Here is a 24,266-nt window from a genome sequence, read left to right as displayed (position 1 = left end):
GAATATCAATATGGTGTTCAGACATTCTGCATTAACCCACAAATACTTGCCAGAATTGGTAAAATCAAGTTGATTGATATTCATAAACATAACGAAACTACAATGGAAGTTATTGAGAGAGTAAAGGAAGATTTAGGCAAATACTTCCACAGGTATATTAGTGAAGTTAGGCTCCTGCCTGAGAATTGACAATGGATTAAGAAACAGCTAATTGATGCCCACACTACATGTATTAAGGTCATCCGGCACACTGGAGTCAGGGGATATGGGGAGAAGGCAGGAACGGGGTGTTAATTGGGGATGAATAGCCATGATCACAGTGAATGGCGGTGCCTACTCCTGCACCTGTTGTCTATTGTCTACATGCATTGAGGTAATCCAGAACACTCGAGAAATTGAGATGAATATTGAAGAAATGAAGGAAGCCAGCTGTTTGAATGATATTTCGAAGTGGGATACAAATGTACAAATTCACCCGTGGGTAAGGATTGCCTCCACATTGCTATCATTGTGATGGTTTTAATGTTAGTATATTAAATGTATGTAGTGATGATGTTTAAACTTTGGGAAATGGGAGTGGATTGAAAGCTAACTATGGAACTGTACCTGCAGAAGTGTAATCATAGATGGTCATAGAGTGATAGTGTAGAAACAGGCCCTTCAGCGCAACTTGCCCACACCGGCCAACATGTCCCAGCTACACTAGTCATAGAGTGATACGGTATGGAAACAGGCCCTTCAGCCCAACTTGCCCACACCGGCCAACATGTCCCAGCTACACTAGTCTCACCTGCCTGCTCTTGGTCCAGATCCTTCCAAACCTGTTCCATCCATGTACCTATCTAACTGTTTCTTAAACGTTGGGATAGTCCCAGCCTCAACTACCACCATTTGTGTGAATATGCAGGAAACATGTTTCCGATGTTGGGGAAGTCCAGAACCAGGGGCCACAGTTTAAGAATAAGGGGTAGGCCATTTAGAATGGAGATGAGGAAAAACCTTTGCACACAGAGAGTTGTGAATTTGTGGAATTCTCTGCCTCAGAAGGCAGTGGAGGCCGCTTCACTAGATGCATTCAAAAGAGAGTTAAATAGAGCTCTTAAGGCTAGCGGAATCAAGGGATATTGGGAGAAGGCAGGAACAGGGTACTGATTGTAGATGATCAGCCATGATCACATTGATTGGTGGTGCTAGCTCAAAGGGCTGAATGGCCTACTCCTGCACCTATTGTCTATTTATCTATGTAAAAAGTTACCCCTCAGATTCCTATTAAATCTTTTCCCCTTCACCTTAAACCTATATCCTCTGGTCCTCGATTCCCCTACTCAGGGCAAGAGACTCTTTGCATCCACCCGATCTATTCCTCTCATGATTTGATACACCCCTATAAGATCCCCCCTCATCCTCCTGTACTCCAAGGAATAAAGACCCAGCCTACTCAACCTCTCCCTGTAGTTCACACCCTTCTAGTCCCGGCAACATCCTCGTAAATCTTCTCTGTACCCTTTCAAACTTGACAATATATTTCCTATAACATGGTGCCCAGAACTGAACATAATACTGTAAATGTGGTCTCACCAGCATCTTATACAACTGCAACATGACCTCCCAACTTCTATACTCAATACTCTGACTGATGAAGGTCAAAGTGCCAAAAGCCTTTTTTGTCACCTTATCTACCTGTGACTTGACCTTCAAGGAACCATGCACCTGTACTCCTAGATCCCTCTGCTGCACGACACTACCCAGAGGCCGACCATTCACTGTGTAGGTCCTGCCCTTGTTAGATGTAACACCTCACACTTCTCTGTAATAAATTCCATCAACCATTCCTCCGTCCAGTAAGGTCATAAGGAATAGGAGCAGAAATAGGCCATTCGGCCCACCAAGTCTATTTCATCATTCAATCATGGCTGATCTATCTCCCCTCCTAATCCCATTCTCCTGCCTTCTCCCCATAACCTCTGACACCTGTACTAATCAAGAATCTATCTCTCTCTGCTTTATAAATATCCACTGACTTGGTCTCCACGGCCTTCTGTGGCAAAGAATCCGCAAATTTTGCCACACAGCCTTCAATCCCCTCGTCCAAATCATTAATATACAACGTGAAGAGTAGCGGTCCCCAGCACCGAGCCCTGCGGAACTACACCAGTCACTGGCAGCCAACCAGTAAAAGCCCCCTTTATTGCCACTCTTTGCCTTCTGCCACCCAACCAACCTGCTATCCATTTGAAACCATGCGCTCTAATCTTCCTTAGCAGACTAACGTGTGGCATCTTATCAAAGGCTTTCTGAAATTAGGTCATGTTAGAGAAGAAAAAGTAACAAGTGACAAATTATAGAGGCAACAAGCAGGGTCAAACATACATAAATAAGGTCAAATGTGAGAGAAATAATACTTTAAGGGTAGCATAATAGTCTTAATTCCCATATGCTTGGCTATGTTTTGTAGAGATTGTAACATGGCAAGGACTCAGATATTTACGAACATTGTGTGAGATGGAATACGGCTAAGCATTCAGTGGGATCCAATTCGTTAAACGCTCAATGGATGAAAGGGGGATATAAAGCGGAGACTGGATGACAAGTTATGGGACAGGCTTTGGGTGGATGCTACTAGTTAGAGAGAGAGAGAGAGAAAGAGACATGCAGGAGTCAGTGAGAACATTCACATGGTTGACATCTAGTGGGAGCAACTAGGCAGTGTGGCCTTGAGAAGATAAGGTGTCTACACTAACATTGTGTAAAATAACACCATAATGAGAAGGAGATAAGAACAGGCAATGCAATTAAGTTCTCTCTAGCCTGGTAAGGAACGAAGATGTTGTTTTGTTTGTTCAACACTTGGAGGACAATTTGAAATGATTGACTTCATAGATCTTTGGTCATGAGAGCCTTGGGTTAGAGAACAAAGTCTTTCTTTAAGAGATTGAAGTAAAAATTAATATAAAATGAGGGCAGACTGAGAGATCGTCAGCAACATCCCGGGAACAACCATCGCAAGAAGGACGGACATGAGATTGAAACTCAGAGAAAGCAAACCCCCTACCAATATCTGTCCAAGTCTTGAGATGTGATTTTGTTTAAGAAGTGATGTTGAAATAGTAAAGTAATTGAGAAGTTATTAGAAGTCAGTGGTTAGCATGCATGTTTAAGTTACTCGAATGTTAATAAAGATTAATTTGTACTAAACCTTGGTTTAGAGTCTTTTGTTCGATATGTCAGTTGATACCCTATAGATGTCATACCTTAATTTCCAAAATGTTGAGGAGACACATTTTCTGTGGAGCTTTATTCAAGCTTCTAATCATTTCTCACTAGTGATAGTTAAGGAATTTATCATTGGATAAATATGTAAATGGAATTACCATTGTGCCTGAGCAATCTTCAAGCTTAATGAATTGTAGCATTTCAAGGATATTTTATGATTTCAAATGCCGGTAATTAGTAGAACATATGATTTTCACTAATTGCCATTAACTGCAGTGGAAAAAATTGCAAACTGTGGAGGTATTGCTTTATTTACAACAAATATCAGATAATTATGGGTGTTTTTTCCTTTCTCTTTCTTAAAGAACAAGTGACGCTTCTGTACCAAGAGGCTGCAAGATCAGAGGAAAGTTCTTTGTCAATGGAAGCTTCATACTTGTCTAAAATCGTGCAGATCCAAGAGGAGCTGGACAATGTACAGGTACCCCAAATATAAGTCCCTTGCACCTGATGACGATTAACTGAATATTGATCTGTTTGCCATTTACCTGGAATGAAATGACTTCATCTTTTCAAAAAAGAAAAATTGATGGTTTGATATACCGTGAGTTGTTGAAGCATTGTAGGAAGCAATTTAAAACATTTTTGGTTACATAGTTAGTTATGTACATTGTATATTTTTAATCTGGGCTCAACTGTATGAAGGAGTGCTTCCCTACATTTCACTGCTCACTCCATTCCGTGTAGAACCCCTTTCTGAAGAGTAAGTGACATCGGATAGATGCGAGCCTGCAGGAAAATTCAATCATAAAATAGTTGTGGTAGAATGGAGCTGTTGGCAGTGGCACATTAAAAGTACAATGCATGCTAAAATTATTTCGAGTCATACTGCTCAGAAACAGGCCCTTCGGCCCAACTTGCCCACATTGACCAACATGCCCCATCTACACTAGTCTTACCTGCCTGTACAGTCATAAAGCAAAATATTTAATCTAGAATTTGAATTGTGGGCTATTTCAGACCATTAGAAATCCCTTGGCTTTAATTGACACTAAACTTATTTCTACCCAGCTTGTTTCTGCTCAGAAGCTTCTGCTGGAGCACAAAGATGCGGAGATTGACTATGAAGAGGAGGACGACCAGTTATACCTAAAAGTGAACTGGCCACAATACGTCGAGGCACAAAATGGTGTGTGTATAGTATGACTTTCATTGGGTAAGAAGGAACTGGAGATGCTGATTTGCACCGAAGATAGATACAAAATGCTCGAGTCAGCAGGTCAGGCAGCATCTCTGAAGAAACGAATAGGTGTTGTTTCTGATCAAGACCCTCCATCAGACCGAGAGTCAGGGAGGGGGAAATTAGAGGTATGGGGAGGTACAGAATAAAGCAGAGCCCGCATCGATGACTCGGGGTGAGGGGTGGAGCTGACAATGGTCCATTGTTGGCTGGGGATGAGGTGCTCATGAAGGAATATAAATGGTGAAATTAGCAAGAGGACTAGGGTGGGGGAGAGACGGGGAGATAGAAAATGGAAGGGTTATTTGGTTAGAGATCCTTCATTCTCTTGTGTAAAGGAACTGCAGTTGCTGGGTTAAACTGAAGATAGACACATAAACCTAGAATAAGTCAGCGGGACATGCAGCATCTGTGTAGAGAAATAATGGGTGATGTTTCAGGTCAGGGACTCTTCCTCGTTCTCTTTATTTAAATAGTGATGTGTATTTTCTTGCAGAGAAGCTTCAAAAATTATTGGAAACAAATGAAGAGCAATACCAGAACATGCAAGTAGGTTTAGAACAAGTTACCAAGGGAGCAGCTTCCCAGGTTGGGAGAATTTGTGATGCATTTAATTCCCCCACGTACAGTCTTAATTCCAAGTGTGCGCATTCTGCACACATTGAAGAGTCTCAAGTATCCTGCTAATTAATTAATTACATTGCATTTTACAAATAATGTTATGTTGCTTATTCAGATTTTTTGTTTAAAATGGGTCATTTAAGTAAATTTTTGTTTTGCTTTTTTCTATCATCATCCTTACTTTTTGGCTTGATGCTTGCATCTGAGGGGTGCTATTTGCTTCCACACCAGATGGTTTCTGTATGCATTACCACACACCTTGGACATGGAGAAAGTTTACTGAATTAGCTGGTGTGGTTGGGGAAGCAACAGAGTATTTCCAGACTTGCCTATTAATATTATACGGTCATAAGGAATAGTAGAATTAGATCATTCGGCCCATCAAGTCTACCCCACCATTCAATCATGGCTGATCAATTACTCCCTCCTAACCCCATTTTCCTACCTTCCCCTCATAATCTCAGACCCCTGTACTAATCAAGAATCTATCTGTGCCTTAAAAATATCCACTGACTTGGCCTCTACCGCCATCCGTGGCAAAGAATTCCGCAGATTCACCACCCTCTGGGTAAAGAAGTGTTACCAAAAAGAACGTCCTTTAGTCTAGACCTAAAGGGCATAGCCTCAGGATAAGGATTGGCTTCAAAGCTGCAATAGACAATAGGCAATAAATGCAGGAGTGGGCCATTCGGCCCTTCAAGCCAGCACCGCCATTCAATGCGATCATGGCTGATCATCCCCAATCAGTAGCCCGTTCCTGCTTTCTACCCATATCCCCTGACTCTGCTATCTTTCAGAGCCCTATCTAGCTCACTCTTGAAAGTATCCAGAGAACCGGCCACCACCGCTTCTGAGGCAGAGAATTCCACAGATTCACAACTCTCTATGTGAAAAAGTGTTTCCTCGTCTCCGTTCTAAATGGCTTACCCCTTATTCTTAAACTGTGGCACCTGGTTCTGGAATCCCCCAACATCAGGAACATGTTTCCTGCCTTTAGCGTGTCCAAGCCCTTAATAATCTTATCTGTTTCAATAAGATGCCCTCTCATCCTTCTAAACAAATATAATACTCCAGGTGTGGTCTCACTGGGCCCTATACAACTGCAGAAGGACCTCTATGCTCCTGTACTCAACTCCTCTTGTTGTCCAACATGCCATTCGCTTTCTTCACTGCCTGCTGCATATTTACTTTCATTGACTGATGAACAAGGATCCCCGGATCTTTTCCTTTTTCCAACTTGACATCATTTAGATAGTAATCACCCTTCCTGTTTTTGCTACCAAAGTGGATAACGGCACCCTGAAAAGCATCCTCCTCACAGTTCACACTGCCACCCAGCTTTGTGTCATCTACAAATTTGTTAATGTTACTTTGATTCCCTTCATCTTAATCATTAGTGTATATTGTAAATATCTGCACAGAGTCTTGCAGTACCCAACTACTCACTGCCTGCCATTCTGAAAGGGACCTGTTAATCCCTATTCTTTGTTATCTGTCTGCCAACCAATTTTCTATCCATGTCAGCACTCTAGCCCTAATACCATGTGCCCTAATTTTTCCCACTAATCCCCCATGTGGGACCTATATGAAATGCTTTCTGAAAGTCCAGGTATACTATATCCACTGGCTCTCCCTTGTCCATTTTCCTAGTTACAGCCTCAAAAAATTACAGATTAGTCTAGCATGAAACCCTTCGTAAATCCATGCTAACTTGGTCCGATCCTGTTACTGCTATCCAAATGTGCCGCTATTTGATCTTTTATAATTGGCTCCAGCACCTTCCCCACCACCAATGTCAGGCTAACTGGTATATAATTCCCTGTTTTGTCTCTCCCGCCTTTCTCAAAAAGAGGGATAACATTAGCTACCCTCCAATCTACAGGACCTGATCCTGATTCTATAAAACATTTGAAAATTATCACCAATGCGTCCTGATTTCTAGAGCCACTTTCTTAAGTACCCTGGGATGCAGACCATCAGGCCCCGGGAATCTACCCAACACCATTTCCTGCCTATTGTGGATTACCTTCAATTCCTCCGTCACCAGAGATCCTCTGGCCACTAGTACATCAGGAAGATTGCTTGTATCCTCCTCAGTGAAGACGGATCCAAAGTACTTGACATTTCTCCTCTGATGGTTGAGAATCTTTTGAGTTCTTTACCCTCCAGAGCTGTGGGTGGAGAAACCATTCAGTATATTTAAGGGTTAGCCAGTTAGAATTTTACACTGCGTGAAGTTGAGGGTTATGGGGATTAGGTAAATGTTTAGATCACAGATCAAATCAGACATGATCATGTGACAGAATGAATAAGGCTCAAGGGCTGATTTTTTAACGTAATAAAAGTTTCCAATTATCCAAATCTACAACTTGCAATTCTAATGACGTAACAATATGTCCTGAAGGTGTACATTAATAGGAACAAGTTGGTGCTTCATTGCCCATAGGTCCATTTATCTTAAAGACAATTAAAATAATTTTACTTAAATCTGAAAATCACTGAAATCATCAAATCATTTCCAGCAGAGAATAAAAAATGGTAAACTTTTTAAAACTATATTTTTCACCATGATGTTCCGTTTTTAATGTTTATTCCACCTCTGGTCGTCTTGCCCAATAACTCTAAACTTCAAATCAGCTTGCTATTTTGTTAATTAAATATGTCCCGGAGGCAAACATAGAGAATCATTACTCTTGTATCATGCCGAAGCCTTTCTGTTTCTTATGGCATCAAACATCTAATTGGCCAGTTAGATGAGTGGATGATGTTGCTTTGTGTGTAATGTGTCTGTAGATAAGTGAATCTGAATCTGCAGAGGAACTGGTGAAGTGGCAAGAAACGGATTATAAACCAACACCGAGCCATGACAACAATGAGTGGACTGTAATGGAATTAAAGATGAATCAAGTTGAAGAAAAAAAAGAAGGTAAATTGTGGTGCTCTCTGGTTCTCTCTTAAACAAACCATACCGTTTACTTTGTTTTAACTTAAAATGTTTAAGAAGTGAATGACTTGATTTGATCTTGATGACTTGAAAGTTGAGTGCACCTCTATTTTGGGATCTGTTGTCCATATTTCAGTCGAGACAAAGGCACTTCACTTGCTAAATTGTGCTGTGACTCTAGAACATACCCTGCTCAGAAGTGTCGATGTGCAATTCATGTGGAATATGATTTGCCATTGATCATTCCCACCTTCTTATGCAACCTTTACCATTGCACAATACCCTGAAAATTTGTTTGGGCTGAATTTTCTCCCCTTGTTCCATCCATTTGTTCAGAACAAATGTTGCTTGTTAGCTGCGACAAGCTTTCTTTTATTTGTGAATCGTTTAGTCCTTGGTTCTTTTACACCCTTAAGCCTCTCATGGCTCTTATAATTACTGACAGCAATACTGAATTGTTTCCGTAATTAGATTATGATGATAACAGATGGTTCAAAATATTTTGCCTAGTAAGATGATGTATTTAGAATCGTAGTTGTGCAGCACAGGAATGGCCTTTCATCTCACTATGTCCATGCTTATTTTTGTTTCCCATCTACACTTATCTCATTTGCTTGCATTATAAATGTCTCCTTCTATGCTTTGCCTATTACGTGTTTGTCTAAAATTACTTTAAAAATGTTTTAATTGCATTTGATTCTGCCTCCTTTGGCAGCAAGTTTCAGATCCAAAGCCCTCTCGGGGGAGAGAAATAAACTTTCCCTCAGATCGCCTTTACAACTTCCTCTTCTTACCTTAAACTTATGTTCTCTTGTTTTGGAACTCTACTATGGGAAAAAGATTTTGGCTCTCTACCCTGCCTCACATAATCTTACATACTTCTATCAGTCACTCCTTAACTTTCTCACTCCAGGGAAAAAGAGCCCCATCCATCCAGTTTCTCCCCATAACTAAAGTTCTCCAATCCAGGCAACATCCTTGTGAATTTTCTCTCCATTTTCTCCAAATCTATCGCTGATCAGACTGTAGAAGAGGCCCAACCTGAAACGTCGCCTCCCCATGTTACTGGAGATGCTGCGTTACTCCAGCACTTTGTGTCTGTTTTTGTAAACCAGCCTCTGGAGTTCATACATAGTGTGCTGACAGGAACTGCACACAACCCTTCAAGTGTGGCCTAACTCGTGTTTTGTAAAGTTGCAATAAAACATCCGAGCTATTATATTCCTTACCCACACCTACGACAGCAACCATGCCATATTCTTTCTTCACCAGTCTGTTGCCCTGCTAAATTTTGAGAACTGTGGACTTGGACCTCCAAGTCTCTATTCATCAACATTCATCAGTGCCCTGACCTGTCCTACAACCATTTTTACTTCCCAAATTCTATCTGTCTGTGCTCCAGCCAACTTTCCATCTCATCTATATCCTGCTATGACCTTGGGCAAAGCTCCTCGCTCGGGCAACGGAAATCTCAGCTGAGATCCCTGTGGTACCACAATAATCACAGATTTCCCATCAGAAAAACATCCTTCCATCACTGCCTCCTATTTAGATCCAACTGGCTAGCCCACCTTGCCTTACATGTGCCCAAATCTTCTGCACTTGCCTACCATGTGGGACCTGATGAAATGAATGCCCTAGTAATGACTAAAATGATTAGTAGAATCCAGTTAAAGTTACTGCTCATTTTCCAAAATTGTTATAAACCCCAACTAAAATATACTTTCATTGAATTATTTAGTTAATTCAGTAATCTAATCATTTTATAACATTTAGCTCTGCATTAAACACGCAGTTAAATTTCCTATTACATACTTTAGAGTGAGTTTTTATGAATATGCAAGTTTCACTGAAAGACTAGGAGGTTTATTTAACACGAGCAAGTGGGGTTAAACTAGATGGCATGATAGTCGGCACAGACACATTGGATGGAAAAGGACATGTTTCTGTGCTGTACAACTCTTTGGACTATTTAGCAATGAAAGGGAACACTGTTTTAACCCATAGTTTATTCCATCCATTATCTGATGTAAGTAAAATGAACCAAACTTCCTTATAATTTTTCAATGCGAAAGGATTTATTTTTTCCCCTATATTTACATTGGTAATTGCAAATGTAGAACACTTACCATTTTGTCCAAATGGCCACGACACAGGCTTCACTCAGTTTATTAATGGATTTGCAGGTTAAATTACAAATCTGCCTCTCCTAAAAAAATACTGAAATTATATCTATACAGTTGTCTCTGTGATACCAGTGATGTTAATTTAGCTTTGTTACTGCAAGCTTTTTAAATTTAAAGCCAGCTGCAAGGTGTTTTAGCCCAGTCAGAAACTAACATCTTAACTTGGGGAAGCCACAAGGTAGCGACGGTCACCAGGGTCCAATCAGTCCATATTGTGTCTGTGTTCATGCTGTCTTTCTGAACGACGTGTCTTCCTGTGGCACAAAACTGATTGAGGATGACTGGTTCTGCTCTGATCCAGATTTGATCTCAGAACTGCAGGAGCTGCAGGAGGAAGTGGGGGATCTTCAGATACAAGGACAGGGTCAAGGATGGACAACGCAGACCACAGCTGGCCAAAAGCTTATGGTATGTGCTCAGTCTGACACTTTCAATTTAAACTTTGATTTTATATATCGGTGGAAATTTAATGCTTGAGTTCACTCAACATTTTACGCTTAGTAGAGCGTTAATTAGTAGAGCATTGGTGAATTTTACTTCGGAGTCACGTGAGGGACTCCATGAAGAACCCGCTAGTACGCTTGCATGTCATTATCGCTACACGCATTGCAACGAGTCATTGGGGGAGGAAGGAATTTCCTCCCAAACGGCTGGGTTTTTGGAAACCTGCAACAGTCGGTAAGAGAACTTAGTTTCTTTTTTACTTACCTTTCTTTACAGGAAGGCTGTGGAAAGCTGGCGGGGGAGAGCTGCTATGTAGGAGCAGGCAGCCAGCAACGGCCGGTGGCACGACGGTCTCCCTTGGCGGGAGCGGGTGCGACTTTAGCTCCAGCAGGTGTACGGGTCGCCGACAGCTGGTGGAGCACTCCGGAGCCGTCGGTCTGACGACTCGGGAAACAGCCCAGGGACCTACAGGGTAAGGAGCGCTGTATGGGTCCGTGGGGCTGGGAGACTGGAGGTAGCGGCGAGCGGTCGGTGCCCGTGAGCACCGGGTACGCGTTGGAGCTGCTGGGCCTGCGTCGCGAGCGGCCAGTTCCCCGAGAGGACTTGCACCGCGTTGGAGCACTGCGGGCCCAATTAAGGAAGGAGCGGCACAGTGGGGAGCACTGCACCGCGTTAAGCCACCTTACCTGCGGTTGCGAGCGGCCAGCTCCCTGAGCGGACTGAACCGCGTTGGAGCACCGCAGGCAAACGGTAGACGGGCGGCTCAGTGCCGTGAGCACTACACCGCGCTGTGGAGCACCGCAGGCCAACGGGCACTACAGGGAACTCAGTGCCCGTGAGCACTGAGACGCGTAGACACTGCGGGACCTGCACCTGCGAGAACATACCGCGTTTGCAGCGATGCAGATCCAAAAAAGAGTAGAACAAATCCTCGAGTGGGTAAGTCCCATAGCAGCACCTTATACAGGGCTGTATCTCACTTCCACTATTATAGGGAAGTGCTGGAGGAAAACACAGACTTAGGGAAGCAGCACCTTTTCTTAGGGCTATAATCATGCTTCTCTCCCTCCAGTAGACTCTTTTGTCAGAAAAGTGCTGGGGTCAAGTCTAGGGCAAACCCTGGACAGGTAACAGATGTAAGAGCTATAATAATGAGGTGAAGCTTTTTCTAAGTCACAAAGTACATAGAGTGCATTATTGGTCTTTTCCTGATAGCTATACAGGAATACTTATGTTGTGACTGAAGGATTTAGCAGTCCAAAAAAATTACTGACAAATTCCATTCCCATCTGGGAAGTCACATGGGATGTCTGTCTATGTTTCAGGGGGAACAACAGTACAGCTGTGAGTAAAGCTAACTGGGAAAGATCTACAAACCAGGTTAGAAACCAGCATAGACCATATGTTCTCTCTCTACTGCAGGGGCAAACATTAGCTGACACCATAGCGGTCACTTGCCACTGGGGATTGTAAATCCCTGAATGTACTAAACTAATCAATTTATGCATCTGGTTACATCAAATCGGGATTGACACGGGCCTGTGTAAACCCGAAACCTCCTAGCAATATCTTTATTTGGAGGTGACCGATCTAGAAGGTCAAGGAGTTGGACAATGAAGCCAAATTGGAGCTCATCTAAACGTCCAAACATCATCCTCAAAGGTATCACCCCTATATCTGAAGATGTGTACACCCTCAACACACGGCCTCGGGGATCCAGATGAAAACAGTAAAACCAGAAGGAAGCAAGGAGGTTGGTGCGAGAAGACATCGAATAAATAATTTTTTGACACTCGTATCTTAAACAGTATCCGGGGATACACAATAGAATTTTACAACACATAATTTTCTAGTCCAGCTGATATATCGAGAGAGGAATTTGGAGGAGAACACCAAATGGATATTGGGCTATAGTATTTGCTGAGGTTTCTACACGATATGGAACACCAGATGCCGATCTACTCGTATCCAGACATTATCACCAATTACCAAATATGTCATATGGGATACAGACACTGGACATCAGCAATGGAGGGGTTTTAGCTGCATTGTAAGGGAAGAATTATTATCTACGCATTCCCTTCCTAACAAAATAGGATATGGCGCTTGACGCATCAAACCTAGATCAGATCTCGGGTTTTTGGCCAAGATCAAGCATAATATCTGGGGTTTTTATCAGTTTAAATATCTGATATGTCCCTTATCTAGGGACCATATATTAAAAATAAATAAATAAATGAAATAAATAATACGATATATTCGTTAAGAACGGAAACCTTTTTCTATTGTTAAGTATATTCGTTTTAAGAACGAAAATGGCAAGCATTGATTCAAAGGATGCTTACTATTTTCAGTACCCATAACAGGTGACCACGGACGTTATTTTATCTAATTGGATGGCTCAGCTCTAGCAGTATAGAGCACTACCTAATGTGTTTACATTAGCACCTAGGTTATTTACAAAATATAACAACCAGCCACACAATGGTAATGGCTTCTTTGGATGACATACTAATTGTGCGGGAACTTAGGACGGGCTGAACAAACGGTAACAGCCATTTAACAATTATTGGAAACTAAGATTCATTATCCATCCAATTAAATCAAAATTAAAGCCTTCAAACTAAAGGGATTATTTGGGGTTCACCAACAACTCAGTTCCTCATGTCAGTAACTTTGCCAACAGAGGTTACAACCTTAATAAAGGCATACAGCAAAATCATTGACATGAGGATAAACCATCCATCAGACTGGTAGCAAGAATTTTGGCAACAGGTGGTACTGGGAATATGGGTTTCCAGCCACATAATTCAAACCCTTACATTATAAAGATTTACAAAGGGCCAAAATATGAGCTCTTAAAATTAATGGTGATCATTTCGATAGAATGATGAAGCCATACAGAAGCCATATTGGAACTAAATGGTGGAAAGATAACATTGGGCATTGCTCCAATCCTATCATTGTCAGCAGCCAGTCTATGGTCCTACATATGCATTGCTATGCACTAGGATGGTGTGTTACCAATTCCATTTCCAGCTGTGGAGGAAGATGGAATACACAGGAAGCATCATTATTACTAACACTGGGCATAACTACCTGGAAATGTTGGGTGTTTTTCATGGCCTAAAGTCATGTTGCTCTGGAATATGTTAAACAGGTTATTAGATTATAAATTAACAATACTACTGTGGTAGCACATATCAACTGTAGTAGCACATGGGTGAAAGGGAATCTACATCATGTAACAATCTGGCCAACACAATTTGGCAACCTCATCAGTAGGGGTGTTTTTAATAGTACCCCACTGACCTACCCAACCATGATTCTCGGCGGTACTGGGAATGAGATTAGAACCATGCAGCACCATCCTAAACAGACGATGAAGAATGGGGAAAACCACCCGTGCCATGAACATATAAATCGCTTAAATCGTAGAGTCTGAAAGCGCTGCTATTACATCTGGGACTGACGGCCAGAGCAATGGACATGATCACAGCGGGCCACAGACAATCAACCTAAAGACAGTGTCTAAAATACATAAACTAATGGGAGATGTGTTGCAACCATAATACATCATCCAGCCTGTTTGGCAGCTTTGTTAACCTACAGGGGCTTAGTATTAGTGACATCAACTGTGCCAGAAATAGTCCATCTACTTACCTATGGCAAGAGAACGGAACAACAGCTTATGGAGGACAATTTTATGGGAATTCCCCAAAGACCGAGTATTTCCCAAATATGGGACATCAGCATCGTCTTAACGTTGTTAAAGAACTGGGCTCCAGCCACAGCGCTGTCATTACAGGTTTTGACATTTTTTCAAAACTATCATGCTGATGGCTTAGGTCACGGCACTAAGGACTCAGTCCCTACCAAATTAAGGCTGGATAACAAGACCAGTTCACCTCGCAACTTACACTTCTATATTCAGGAATTAGGGAACAAAACAGACAGGGGTCAGCGGGCCTTAACATAACATTTTTAGAGCCTACCCTACAGATGATTGACTGTTGTGAGACATCTACAAATATACATGGAACAAACCAAGACCATCAGCGGCACAGAAGAGGAACTTTTCATCAACTACAGACAGCCTCATTAAAGAATAACAGGCCAGGCCAGCTAAATGGCTAACATAGTATTGACCAAAGTTGGTGTAAACACTAACTGGGTTAAAATCTCACTCCACCAGGCTGCAGCAATGTCGGCAGCATATAAATTGGAGGTTTTCCTATGGATAAATTCTCAGGACTGCAGGATGGCCATCGGAAAGAACATTCTAAAGATTATAAGAAACCAGAAATGGAAACTGGAATTTTTTCAGAAACATTGTTAAGTTTCTATACCATAATTTACCCCAAAAAACAGGGGCTATCAATTATTATTAACTTTATGGATATTTATATATATCATATTGATGTTTAATATGTTATCACTATTCTCCCCAAAACCAAGGCAGACGTGATGATGGACTCGTTCCACGGCTTGAATCACAGAGCTTTGAAATCTTCATGGAGTCCCTCACGTGACTCCGAAGTAAAATAGTAAGATTAAACGAGAACTTACCAGTTCGAAGTTTGATCTGTATTTTATGAGGAGTAACGTTGAGGGAATACATGCCCTCTGCTCCCACCCTTGATCATAAACACGACTGGTGTCTTTTCTCTAATCTTACTATGCTTAAGTCATTACAGGTATCTGTGATTCACTCCGCTGCTTTGAAGAATGACACGCAAGCGTACTAGCGGGCTCTTCATGTATTCCCTCAACGTTACTCCTCATAAAATACAGATCAAACTTCGAACTGGTAAGTTCTCGTTTAATCTTACTATTAATTTTAGCTTGATACCAAGTAACTACATTTGGGAAATTTAAAGGGTTGTTAATACAGCAACTTTGTTGTTCCTTGGTACAAATATATTGTGAATTCATGTGCAAGGAAGTAAACGTTTCTATTAATATTTAGGATACTATTATTTATGAGGGAATAAAACTTTTGTCACAAACAGAAGAACAGTCTTGTGTTTTATACCTTCTGGCCAAAGTACAGCAAGTGAAGATGTAAACTGAGCAATAGTTAAGCTGTTAGACTTCTCCAATGCTTCCGATGTCAACAACTACTCCATTGATGGTTGACCTGCCGCCAGTGCACCGATGATCACATTGGCAGCATATCTCCCAACAGCTTCAGATGGATGACCTTAATTCTGACAACGCGCTGCTAAAAGCACAGTTGGTTCAGTACAGGGAGGAGCTAAACCAGATCCTGTCTTTGAAGGATAATCAGTTGAAGGAGTTGTTGCAAAAGCAACAGCAAATTAAACCTTGAGAATGAGAAATCCATCTTTAAAGAGCAATGGATAGTTGCACAAGGACAGCTTAAACAAAGTCCCTTAAAGATCCCTTAAACAAAGGGACTTTTTAAAAGAGCACTTTCAGAGTACTAATGACATGCACGGAAACAAGCCCTTGCAACAATTAATGAATTGAGGAGGTCAGGATACTAAATCTCAAGGTACTAAAGATGAAGCCATGACATTGCTCATTGGTGGGACTTGTTCCTCAGGATGCATATGATGACTAAATATCTGTGTATTTATTTATTTTTTAATTTAAAAGATTCCAAGATGGACACAGCAAAGATATGTTGTAATCTTGTTTTGCATTCATTCGGTATGAAACAGTGCAGTGAATACAGGCCAAGGTGTAAGCCAAATCTCAAAATGAATGCAATAAATTTAGTTATCTCATCTTAACCAAAAGAAATTCTTAAATGTAGAGACACCTTTCTAGGAATACAGAGAGCAGGAAAAAACAGCTGATGAAGGTTCATCTTTCCCCACCTTCAGCTTGCTGTATAGTGTAAGAATGGATACGTCACCCATCACCAAGGAATCCAAGACTAACCATGGAAGTACTGTCATTTTCTGATTGACTGTGACGGAGGATTGTTTAGAATCTGGATTTCCTGTCCAATAGTTCACCAAGGAATCTACATTGCTTGTTTGCTCATAGAATAGTGCATTCATTTGGACCATAGTATTGAAGCCGCTGCCACCCATGTGTACATTATAACGCGGATCTTTATAACATGATAAGTAAAAACAAATCTTCACATCTGTACCTTGGCATTTTACTAATTAGTTTAATTCTGAAATAACTAATTAGTTGAGGTTCATAAGTGATGGGATAAGAATTAGGTTGTGTGGCCAATCAAGTCAACTCCTTGATTGAATCATGGCTGATCTATCTCTCCTTTGTAACCCCATTCTCCTACCTTCTCCGCATAAACTCTGACACCTGTATTAGGTTGATGTTAATTAGCTATTGACATCAGTTTCTGTTTTGCAGGCGAAGAGGCGAGTGAATTTTTTCAAACGTATATTCACCTCTCGAAAATGAAGACTTCACGATGCATGTTGGTGTTGAACCGGCCGACCCCTGTATGGAGCTAGTTCAGGGCGACCCACTCATTCCAGGGCATGTCCGAGCCAGGTGTGGCTGTGGTGTTTGGTGCAACAGTGAATTGAGGAGGTCGGGAAGTCTGTTCCCAGCTGGTTCTCCAAGCTCCTAGTGTGTTGAAACCGGAGCCACAGAGGGTGGCTGCATGACGGTAGAAGGGGCGATCAGATGACAGGCGTTGAGGTCCCAGTTGCTGTGAGTCCTGGGCGAGGTGGTGCAAAGGATATTTGGTGTCCGAAAGGGCCTTGCACACCGGCCTGTGGGTGAAGTACTCTCTGCGAAGCTTGGTGGGTGCGATAGCTGCAAGCACCGGCAGAAGATCCGGAGGAGGCCGTAGGCAGCTGGTGATGATCTGCATGGTGTCGTTGAGGATGGTGTCCAGCTTGCTAGTATGAGCGCTGCGGCATCATGCTGGGGCGGTGTACACAGCGGTGCTGTACACGAGTGCAAGAGACCGGTTCAGAGAATAGATATCCAGGCGCCCCATGATGATCCAGCAAAGCAATGCAGGAGGTACACAAAATGCTGGAGAAACTCAGTGGGTGCAGCAGCATCTATGGAGCGAAGGAAATAGGCAACGTTTCGGGCTGAAACACTTCTTCAGACTGATAGCGGGTGGTGGGGGAAGGAGAGAAGGAATGAAAAGGGGAGGAGGAGGAGCTCGAGGGCTGGGGGATGGGATGAGACAGCTCGAGGGTTAAGGAAGGGGAGGAGACAGCAAGGGCTAGCAAAACTGGGAGAATTCAATGTTCATGCCCCCAGGATGCAGACTCCCCAGGCGGAATATGAGATGCTGTTCCTCCAATTTCCGGTGTTGCTCACTCTGGCAATGGAGGAGACCCAGGACAGAGAGGTCGGATTGGGAATGGGAGGGGGAGTTGAAGTGCTGAGCCACCGGGAGGTCAGGTAGGTTATTGCGGACCGAGCGGAGGTGTTCGGTGAAACGATCGCCCAACCTCCGCTTGGTCTCACCGATGTAAATCAGCTGACATCTAGAGCAACGGATGCAGTAGATGAGGTTGGAAGAGATGCAGGTGAACCTTTGTCGCACCTGGAATGATTGCTTGGGTCCTTGAATGGAGTCGAGGGGGGAGGTGAAGGGACAGGTGTTGCATTTCTTGCGGTTGCAATGGAAAGTGCCTGGGGAGGGGGTGGTACGGGAGGGAAGGGAAGAATTGACAAGGGAGTTGCGGAGGGAACGGTCTTTGTGGAAGGCAGATATGGGGGGGATGGGAAGATGTGGCGAGTGGTGGGGACACGTTGGAGGTGGCGGAAGTGGCGGAGGATTATGTGTTGTATTTTCCGGCTGGTGGGGTGAAAGGTGAGGACTAGGGTGACTCTGCCCTTGTTGTGGGTGCGGCGATGGGGAGAGAGAGCAGTGTTGCGGGGTATGGATGAGACCCTGGTGCGAGCCTCATCTATGGTGGTGGAGGGGAATCCCCATTCCCTGAAGAACGAGGACATTTCCGATGCCCTGGTATGGAATGTCTCATCCTGGGAGCAGATGCGGCGTAGGCGGAGGAATTGGGAGTAGGGGATGGAGTCTTTACAGGGGGCAGGGTGGGAAGACGTGTAGTCCAGATAGCCATGCGAGTCAGTTGGTTTATAGTGTATGTTGGTCAGGAGTCTGTCCTCTGCGATGGAGATGGTGAGGTCAAGGAATGGTAGGGAAGTGTCGGAAAGGGTCCAGGTGTATTGTAGTGCTGGCTAGAAGTAGGTGTTGAAGTGGATGAAATCAGTGAGTTGTGTGTGGGTGCAGGCGGTGGCCCCAAAGCAGTCGTCAATGTAACGGAGGTAGAGGTCGGGGATGGGATCAAATACAACACATAATCCTCCGCCACTTCCGCCACCTCCAACGTGACCCCACCACTCGCCACATCTTCCCATCCCCCCCCCCCCCCCCCTTGTCTGCCTTCCACAAAGACCGTTCCCTCCGCAACTCCCTTGTCAATTCTTCCCTTCTCTCCCGTACCACCACTCCCCGGACACTTTCCGTAGCAACCGCAAGAAATGCAACACCTATCCCTTCACCTCCCCCCTCGACTCCATTCAAGGAGCCAAGCAGTCGTTCCAGGTGCGACAAAGGTTCACCTGTATCTCCTCCACCCTCATCTACTGCATCCGCTGCTCTAGATGTAAGCTGATTTACATCGGGGAGACCAGGCGGTGGTTGGGCGATCGTTTCGCCGAACACCTCCGCTCAGTCCGCAATAACCTACCTGAACTCCCGGTGGTTCGGCACTTCAACCCCCCCTCCAATTCCCAATCCGACCTCTCTGTCCTGGGTCTCCTTCATTGCCAGAGTGATCAACACCGGAAATTGGAGGAACAGCACCTCATATTCCGCCTGGGGAGCTTGCACCCTGGGGGCATGAACATTGAATTCTCCCAGTTTTGCTAGCCCTTGCTGTCTCCTCCCCTTCCTTAACCCTCGAGCTGTCTCCTCCCATCCTCCCGCCCTCGAGCTCTTCCTCCTCCCCTTTTCCTTCCTTCTCTCTCTCCTCCCACCCCCACCCCCTATCACTCTGAAGAAGGGTTTTGGCCCAAAACGTTGCCTATTTCCTTCGCTCCATAGATGCTGCTGCACCCGCTGAGTTTCTCCAGCATTGAGTGATGACAAGAGAGAATTCTGCAGAGGAAAAGGCTGCTGACAGGAGCCCATCAGCGCCTGGAGCTTTCCAAAGGTTAGTGGTTTCCTGTTTGACAGAACGAGTATGATTCTTGTCTGTCTCTTTGAAGTGGCCGTTGGCCAGGAGCTGGTGGGCGACGGAGTTGGCCGTGACAGGGCAATGCTTTGGGCGAGTACTTTGACCTGTGAGGCGATTGAAGGTCTTCCAAGCCACCCTACTGGAGTGTGTGAAGTTGATTCCTTGGACTGCCTCTTCCCACCACTCTGCGTTTCTTGTCAAGGCGGATTGTTAGGTCCGTAGCCTTGGAGATAGCGTCTTCGCCACATTCAGCGTCCAGGAATGCGTCGTAGCATGCGTCACACTCTTCGTCCGATGTGGGGATGTACCAGCAATGATAGCTGCGAGGAATGGAACTCTTTGCTGCCCTAATGTGTTTACAGAAGGCCAAGTAGGCTTTGTCCAGAGAGGTGGGGGGTGGGAAAGCTGTCAACCCAGAAGTCCACCAGACTTGTGAACTGGTCCCACCTGGTCTTGCGTAATTTCCAACTCTTCACAGGTTTGGTTGCGACCGGCTCGATGAGGTTGTCCGGAATAATCAGAGATGGGGATGTTGTGATTTCGGGAAGTGATCCAGGATGATACGGTGCGAGGATGGTCCATTCAGGTTTGCAAAAGGCAAGTCAATGTTGGTAGTGATGGTCCACCTACCAGAGTGGAAGCTGTCCGGTTGTTTTGGGTCGTACAGGAGTTGAACGGCAGTAGCTGAGCGCCAGTCTGCTAGTGCAGTGGCATCTGAGTTAGTTGAACGGTGCTGTGGCAGTTAAAGTCTCTGGTGTAGATGCAAAGCGAACCAAAGGTGGAGGTGGAGTCTTTATGGAGCTTGGTATACATTGGTGGCTTGTATACATTGATGACCGTGACACCTTCGACTTGCGTTGTTGCCCTTTCCACGTCAGAGTGAGGAGGGGAAACTGCAATCGCTGTCCATTTTGCTGTGTTCCTTACAAAAGTGGCAATCCCGTGGGTGTCGCTCTTGGTGCAGGTGGCCAGGGTATAACCAGGAATCTTCAGATGGGAGCTATCACTTTTGTGAGTCTCTTGGAGCAGGATTGCAATGACTGTGGGTCTGTAGCAGATGTTCAATGATGGTGGTCTAGGCCTTGGTGAGGTTTTCTGCATTCAGCTGCAGCAGGGTGATGCCATCCGTTTCCACATCTGTAGATGCCCGCCCTAAAAAGGGCGCACGCTCCTGGTTGGCGCCAAGCTGCAGCGACTGAGGTTGCATTAGAGCTACAATCTGTTGTTCATTGTTATTTCTGCTGCTGTCTGTTTGTTGCCATTTGCCTGACTGAGGTCAGTTGACAGGGCTCACCACGGGGAGGTCGACAACATGAGCCCTATATGTTATACAAAATGGTTATATACATTTATACAGGACCAAATCCAGCTTGTTCAGCAGGTAGTTGGGGGTCGACGATTGGATCGAGCCGGGCCAGGAGAAGCCGTTCGAGAAGCTTGTACAGGACACAGATGAGTGAGATGGGCCGATGGTTCCTTGGGTCGTACACACGCTTGTTTGGTTTTGGTAGTGCAATGACGGTGGCTTTCCACCAGATCTTCGGAATGGACTGACCAATAAGGCATGAGTAGTAGAACTCATGGAGCCAGACCTGGCATTTTGGACCGCAGTGTTTCAGGAATTCTGGGGGAATGTTATCAGGACCCTGGGCTTTTCCGCATTTCAATTGAGTGATGACAGGAGAGAGTTCTGCAGAGGAAAAGGCTGCTGACTGGAGCCCATCAGCGCCTGGAGCTTCCCAAAAATTAGTGGTTTCCTGTTTGACAGAACGAGTTTGATTCTTGTCCGCTTCTTTGAAGTGGCCGTTGGCCAGGAGCTGGTGGGCGATGGAGTTGGGCGTGACACGGCAATGCTTTTGGCGGGTATTTCGACAAGTGATGCAATTGAAGGTCTTCCAAGCCACCCTACTGGAGTGTGTGAAGTCGATTCCTTGGACCTGTCTCTTCCCACCGCTCTCTGTGCTTCTTGTCGAGACACATTGTCAGATCCGTAGCCTTGGAGACAGCCTCTTTACCAGGTTCAGCGTCCAGGAATGCGTCGTGGCATGCGTCACACTCTTCGTCCCATGTGGGGATGTACCGCCAATGATAGCTGCGAAGAATGCAACTCTTCGCTGCCCTGATGAGGAATTTGCAGAAGACTCAGTAGGATTTGTCCAGATTGGTGGAGGTGGGGGGTGGGAAGGCTGGCGATCCAGAAGTCCACCAGACGTGTGGACTGGTCTCACCTGGCCTTGCGGAAATGCCACCTCTTCACAGGTTTAGTTGGGAACGGCTCGATGAGGTTGTCCGGGATAATCAGAGATGGGGATATTGTGATTTCGGGAAGTGATCCAGGATGATACGGTATGAGGATGGTCCATTCAGGTTTGCAAAAGCCAAGTCAATGTTGGTAGTGGTGTTCCACCTGCCAGAGTGGACGCTGTCCAGTTGTTTTTGGTCGTACAGGAGTTGAATAGCAGTAGCTGAGGCCCAGTCTGCTAGTGCAGCGGCATCTGAGTTAGTTGAACGGTAGCCCCAGGTGGTGCTGTGGCAGTTAAAGTCTCCGGTGTAGATGCATGGCGAACCAAAGGTGGAGCTTGGTAGAATTTGGCTTGGAAACATTGAAGACCGTGACACCTTCGACTTGCCTTGTTGCCCATTCCACGTCGGAGTCAGGAGGAGACACTGCAATCTCTTTCCATTTTGCTGTGTTCCTTACGAAAGTGGCAATCCTGTGGGTGTCACTCTTGGTGTAGGCCGCTTGGTTATAAAGCTCTAAATGCAAAATTACAGATATTTTTGAGGTGTTAAGAAATGTTATTTAACTCTGCTCCTTGGGAGTTAGGATGTCAGAGAGAGATTATATTGAGAGATTATATTTCTGCTTCGAAATGCATTTGTACATTTAAAGTGGTGCTGCAGATTTGAGGAAAGCACTGAGTACATTATAAATATAATTTATCTATTACACTACTCTCATGTTCGTTATGTTGCCATTAGGGTACAATTTAGAAATGCACTTTTGTTAATTATTTTGTTTGACAAAGTTTTTATTAAAAGTTACAATTCACATTCGTTTTGACTGTTTTATCACCTGTATTTATATTTGAGTGAAAATCGCGACCAAAAGATGGCCTGAAATTGTGTTACATGTTTAATTGTGCCATAATTTCACTGCCATAATGTCTCTAGTATAGTGGCTACCAGGGGTATTTAGTTGCACCATGACACGCTGCACTTCTATGGTAACACAAGTATGCTGGCCACCAGCATTAAGGATGTCACACCACAGCCACTCCACCCCTCTCCCATCAGGCACGAGGTATTGAAGTTTGTAAACACACACCTCCAGATTGAGAGACTGTTATCCTGCTGTTATCAGGCAACTGAACCATCCCACCAATAATTAGAGAGCAGTCCTCAGATACTTTCTACCTCATGGGAGACTCCGACTATCTTAAATCGGAGTTAATCTTGCACTAAAGATTATTCACATTATTCCCTTTAACATCTGTATACTGTGGGTGGTTCGATTGTAATCATTCTTTTGTCTTTCCGCTGACAAGTTTGCACATGCTTTACAATAAACTAAACTAACTAACTGGTATTCAGTTGGAACTTGACTCTCCACAATGGATGTAATCTTGGTACAGATACGTTTCAAGCAAGTTGTGGGTGCTGCACTATGTCAGTCTTTTAATTATTGTCCCGCTGAGTTATTAAATATATGGTTTTGCTGGCAAGGAATTGATTACATAGAACAAAGAACACTACAGCACAGGACCTGTCTCTTCAACCCATCGTCTGTGCCGAACATGATGCCAAGACATCCTTATCTACCTGCATTAATTCATATCCCTCCAATCACTGTATAACCAAATGCTCATCTACAAGTCTCTTACTTGCACAATTGTTCCGGCCTGCATCCCCATCAAGTTCCAGATGCTTCCACAAATCCCCTTTAAACTTTAAAATGGATAGGCCAAACATTTCACTCCTCATACACATCGAAATCCAGAGGCACCGCAATTATTATTCGCAAAGGAATACCATTCAAATCAAAGAATATTATATCAGGTAAGGAAGGGAGATACCTTATAGTCACAGGAGAGATTTATGCTACGCCAATCACCTTGGTAAACATATATGCACCCAATTTTGATAATCCTCAATTTTTTAATAAAATTCTGAATAAAATCGCAGAATCTAACTACCAAAATGATATAATTGGAGGAGATTTCAACTGTGCTTTAGATCCGTACTTAGATAAATCGACGCAAAAACAAAGAGGTAATATGAAATCTAAAACTAGTGAACTCTTAAATACATATATAAAAAATACAAATATAGCAGACGTTTGGAGGATTGCGAACCCGACTGGAAGGGAATACTCGTTTTATTCAATGGTGCATAAAACTTACTCACGTATAGACCATTTCCTAGTGGATTCAAAACTAATTCCT

General features: G+C 43.9%; 1 protein-coding gene, 1 long non-coding RNA gene and 1 pseudogene across 3 annotated transcripts in view; 1 reads left to right on the top strand and 2 right to left on the bottom strand.

Moving 5' to 3' along the window:
* The window catches only part of LOC129693552 (uncharacterized), an 85,299-nt gene that overhangs the window by 46,088 nt on the left and 14,945 nt on the right, over positions 1 to 24,266 (bottom strand). Inside the window, exons 4-9 of the mRNA XM_055630352.1 lie at positions 21,177 to 21,674; positions 19,766 to 19,869; positions 17,367 to 17,499; positions 11,335 to 11,521; positions 10,913 to 11,269; positions 3,699 to 3,781 (exon numbers count right to left, since the gene is read on the bottom strand). Coding sequence (XP_055486327.1) covers positions 3,699 to 3,781; positions 10,913 to 11,269; positions 11,335 to 11,521; positions 17,367 to 17,499; positions 19,766 to 19,869; positions 21,177 to 21,674 — 1,362 coding nt within the window. The remainder of the gene's footprint in view (positions 1 to 3,698; positions 3,782 to 10,912; positions 11,270 to 11,334; positions 11,522 to 17,366; positions 17,500 to 19,765; positions 19,870 to 21,176; positions 21,675 to 24,266) is intronic.
* On the bottom strand, positions 3,688 to 11,640 carry LOC129693554 (uncharacterized). Of its 2 annotated transcripts, XR_008722895.1 has the most exons (4): positions 10,913 to 11,640; positions 7,101 to 7,245; positions 5,256 to 5,332; positions 3,688 to 4,002 (listed from the first exon to the last, which is right to left on the bottom strand). It is a non-coding gene; the product is annotated as an uncharacterized LOC129693554 (long non-coding RNA). The 2 variants fall into 2 exon arrangements; XR_008722894.1 differs by lacking the exon at positions 5,256 to 5,332 and having other exon boundaries at positions 10,913 to 11,562.
* LOC129693555 (U2 spliceosomal RNA) lies at positions 12,773 to 12,886 on the top strand (annotated as a pseudogene).

The sequence above is a fragment of the Leucoraja erinacea genome, unplaced genomic scaffold (genome assembly GCF_028641065.1).
Source record: "Leucoraja erinacea ecotype New England unplaced genomic scaffold, Leri_hhj_1 Leri_345S, whole genome shotgun sequence".
Lineage (NCBI taxonomy): Eukaryota > Metazoa > Chordata > Chondrichthyes > Rajiformes > Rajidae > Leucoraja > Leucoraja erinaceus.
Note: the sequence above shows the minus strand (reverse complement) of the source record. Positions and strands in the feature narration are given on the sequence as shown.